Source organism: Ichthyophthirius multifiliis, assembly GCF_000220395.1.
Source record: "Ichthyophthirius multifiliis unplaced genomic scaffold scaff_1120509251120, whole genome shotgun sequence".
NCBI classification, from domain to species: Eukaryota; Ciliophora; class Oligohymenophorea; order Hymenostomatida; genus Ichthyophthirius; species Ichthyophthirius multifiliis.
In genome coordinates this window covers 36,499-39,073 of record NW_004086185.1, presented here as the reverse complement: position 1 = coordinate 39,073, position 2,575 = coordinate 36,499, and the positions used below count along the sequence as shown (strand labels likewise).

General features: G+C 16.6%; 1 protein-coding gene across 1 annotated transcript, besides 10 other annotated features; it reads right to left on the bottom strand. All coding sequences in view use genetic code 6, as the record gives it.

Moving 5' to 3' along the window:
- Positions 1 to 232: 232 nt before the first annotated feature.
- On the bottom strand, positions 233 to 1,683 carry IMG5_144210 (protein kinase domain protein; the record flags this gene model as incomplete). Its single annotated transcript, XM_004031206.1, has 5 exons — positions 233 to 326; positions 485 to 715; positions 737 to 945; positions 1,053 to 1,365; positions 1,496 to 1,683. Coding segments are annotated over 5 exons (1,035 nt in total), but the record flags the coding sequence as incomplete, so codon positions are not given.
- Positions 357 to 452: a microsatellite.
- Positions 357 to 453: a microsatellite.
- Positions 358 to 453: a microsatellite.
- Positions 370 to 421: a microsatellite.
- Positions 392 to 450: a microsatellite.
- Positions 650 to 692: a microsatellite.
- Positions 980 to 1,035: a microsatellite.
- Positions 981 to 1,028: a microsatellite.
- Positions 1,388 to 1,425: a microsatellite.
- A 269-nt stretch (positions 1,684 to 1,952) lies between the features above and the next one.
- Positions 1,953 to 1,992: a microsatellite.
- Between the last annotated feature and the right edge of the window lie 583 nt (positions 1,993 to 2,575).

The window sequence follows — 2,575 nt, the reverse complement described above, 5'->3', positions numbered from 1 at the left end:
TACTAAATTAATTATGAGGAATATTTTTTCAAATTATTTCCTTATTTTTGTTGTTATTATTATTATTTATATTTAAATATTTAAGGAGGAGCAGTTTTATTCTTTAAAGCATGTCTTAAAGATTATTATTTGGTTTCTGGAGGTTATAAATTATATAAATTATCCCAATCAATTCCTTAAAAAAACGCATGACTTTTCAACTTTTAATAACTTTATTGAACTTGCTCTTTGATCAAATCATCTGTAACTAATAATCCTCCTAATCTATTTTCTGGTTATAATACAAGCAATTAGTTAATTAAATCTTAAGCTTCTAAAGGTATTTTCTTTTTTTTTAATTCATTATAAAATAATACATATATATATACATATATAAATATGTATATATAAATATATATTTATATATTTATATATTTATATATTTTTATGTATATTTATATATTTATATATATAAAAATTAATAACTATATTCTTTCATTTTTACCTCATTATTTTTATTATATTCAACTTGTTTTATTTTATCGTATATTTATACTTCATATTTATCGTAAAATGGTGTTTTTGTTGTAAATAATTTATAAATTGTACAACCTAAAGCCCACAAGTCACCATTTAAATCGCATTTTGTTTCTTCTAGCATTTCTGGACTTAAATATCTTTTTTTTTTTATAAATATTTTTTTTATTTATAAAAAATAATTATTTTTAAAATATTTCTATAATATTTAAAAATGTACTCTGGAGTTCCACAAAACGTAGGTAAACGATTTCTAAATTCTTATTCATCTGGAACATTAGACTAACTATAGCATTCTTTTTTTTTTTTATTTTTCATTTCTACTAATTTCTTTACTCCATCATTTAATAAATTGTAACAATAATCATTTAAAGTTCCATAATCAATTAATTATAGATGTTTGTTTTTTGTCAAAACCATATTTTCTTACTATTTTATATATATAATACATAATCATATTATTTTAATTAAAAATATAAATAATTAATAATTATAAAAAATAATTAATTATATATATAATTTTTTTTTAAATTTACTTTAAAATCTCTATGACATAATCCTTAAGTATGTAAATATTCTAAAATTAAAACCATTTCAGCAACATAAAATTGTATAATTTCTTGTGTAAGTTATAATTCTATAAGTCTTTATAGTTAATAATTTTTATTAAAGATTAATTTATATATTACAATTTAAACGAATGAAAGTGCAAAAGTTACTTCCTTCTGCAAAATCTGAAACAAAATAAATATAATTTTAATCACTATAGCATTTAGATAATTTCGGAATTCCTGGAAAATTGAAATACATTTATATTTTTTCCATATAAATTTAATGAGATTTTTTCTCCTATTTATTTAATTATTTATTATAAATTTTTATAAAAATTTTATATATTAAATTTTATATTTGCTACCCAACCCACCCCCTTCCCCAATAACACCTCCCAAAAATTTTTTTTTTTTTTTTTTTTAATTACTCTATTTAGTTTTTTTTTCTCTATTTTTTTTAAAGCATATAATTTTGGTTAAGGATCATTCTCTTCTGAATGTTTTATAACTTTGTATACTGTTCCAAAAGCTCCTTATCCGATTTCTGCAAGCTTTTTAAACTATTATTATTTTTATTAATCTTCTTTATTTTGCATTTGTTTTTTTATGTTTTTTTTTTTTTTTCACAAGAATAATATATAAAAGTTATATAAAATATATTGTAATAGTAATTAGTATATAAAATAAAATAATTCTTATTTATTTTGTTGATAAAAAGAAATAAAACACATAAATAATATAATTGTGATAAAAATAAAATAAAAATAATAATATTTTTTTTAAAAAAATTCTATATAAAAATTATATTATAGCTATAATTTTTTCTATATTATTTTATTTTTTGATAATACAATTAATTATAATATCGTCAGCAAAAAAATTGATTATTAAATTATATACTTATTTCTATTAATTAATATTATTTTATATAAAATACTAATTATATAGATCAAAAAAGTTAAAGACTTAAATAAATAAATATATTTAAATTAAAATAAAAAAAATGAAATTTTATAATGGATATATTTATAAAAAAAAAAAAAAATATTTGTATATAGTTTATAAAAATAAATCAATTCGTTTTCAAAAATAAATTATATTACAAATAAAACAATTTTTTCATTTTTTTTTTCATAATTAAGGCAGCTCTTTAAATAATAGTATTATACATTTCAGCTTTGATATATATTTTAAAAAGACCTTATTTTTTTTGAAAATACTCAATATTATGAAATCTAATAACTGAGCACTAAGATCCATTTTTAAACATAATAAATCTAAAGCAACTATCATTAATATAGTAAAGCACTCTTAAAATAATTTTGTTTTTGACATCAACAATACAATCATAGATATAAATAACATTATTAGAATTTATAATGATATTTTTAGGTTTAGATTCGCGTTATATTTTCAATGTTTAGCTAAAGTTTTGAAATTAAAAATTATTTTTTTAGTGATTTTATTTTTACTTTTAACAAAAACTACTATTGTTATTTAATAAGTCT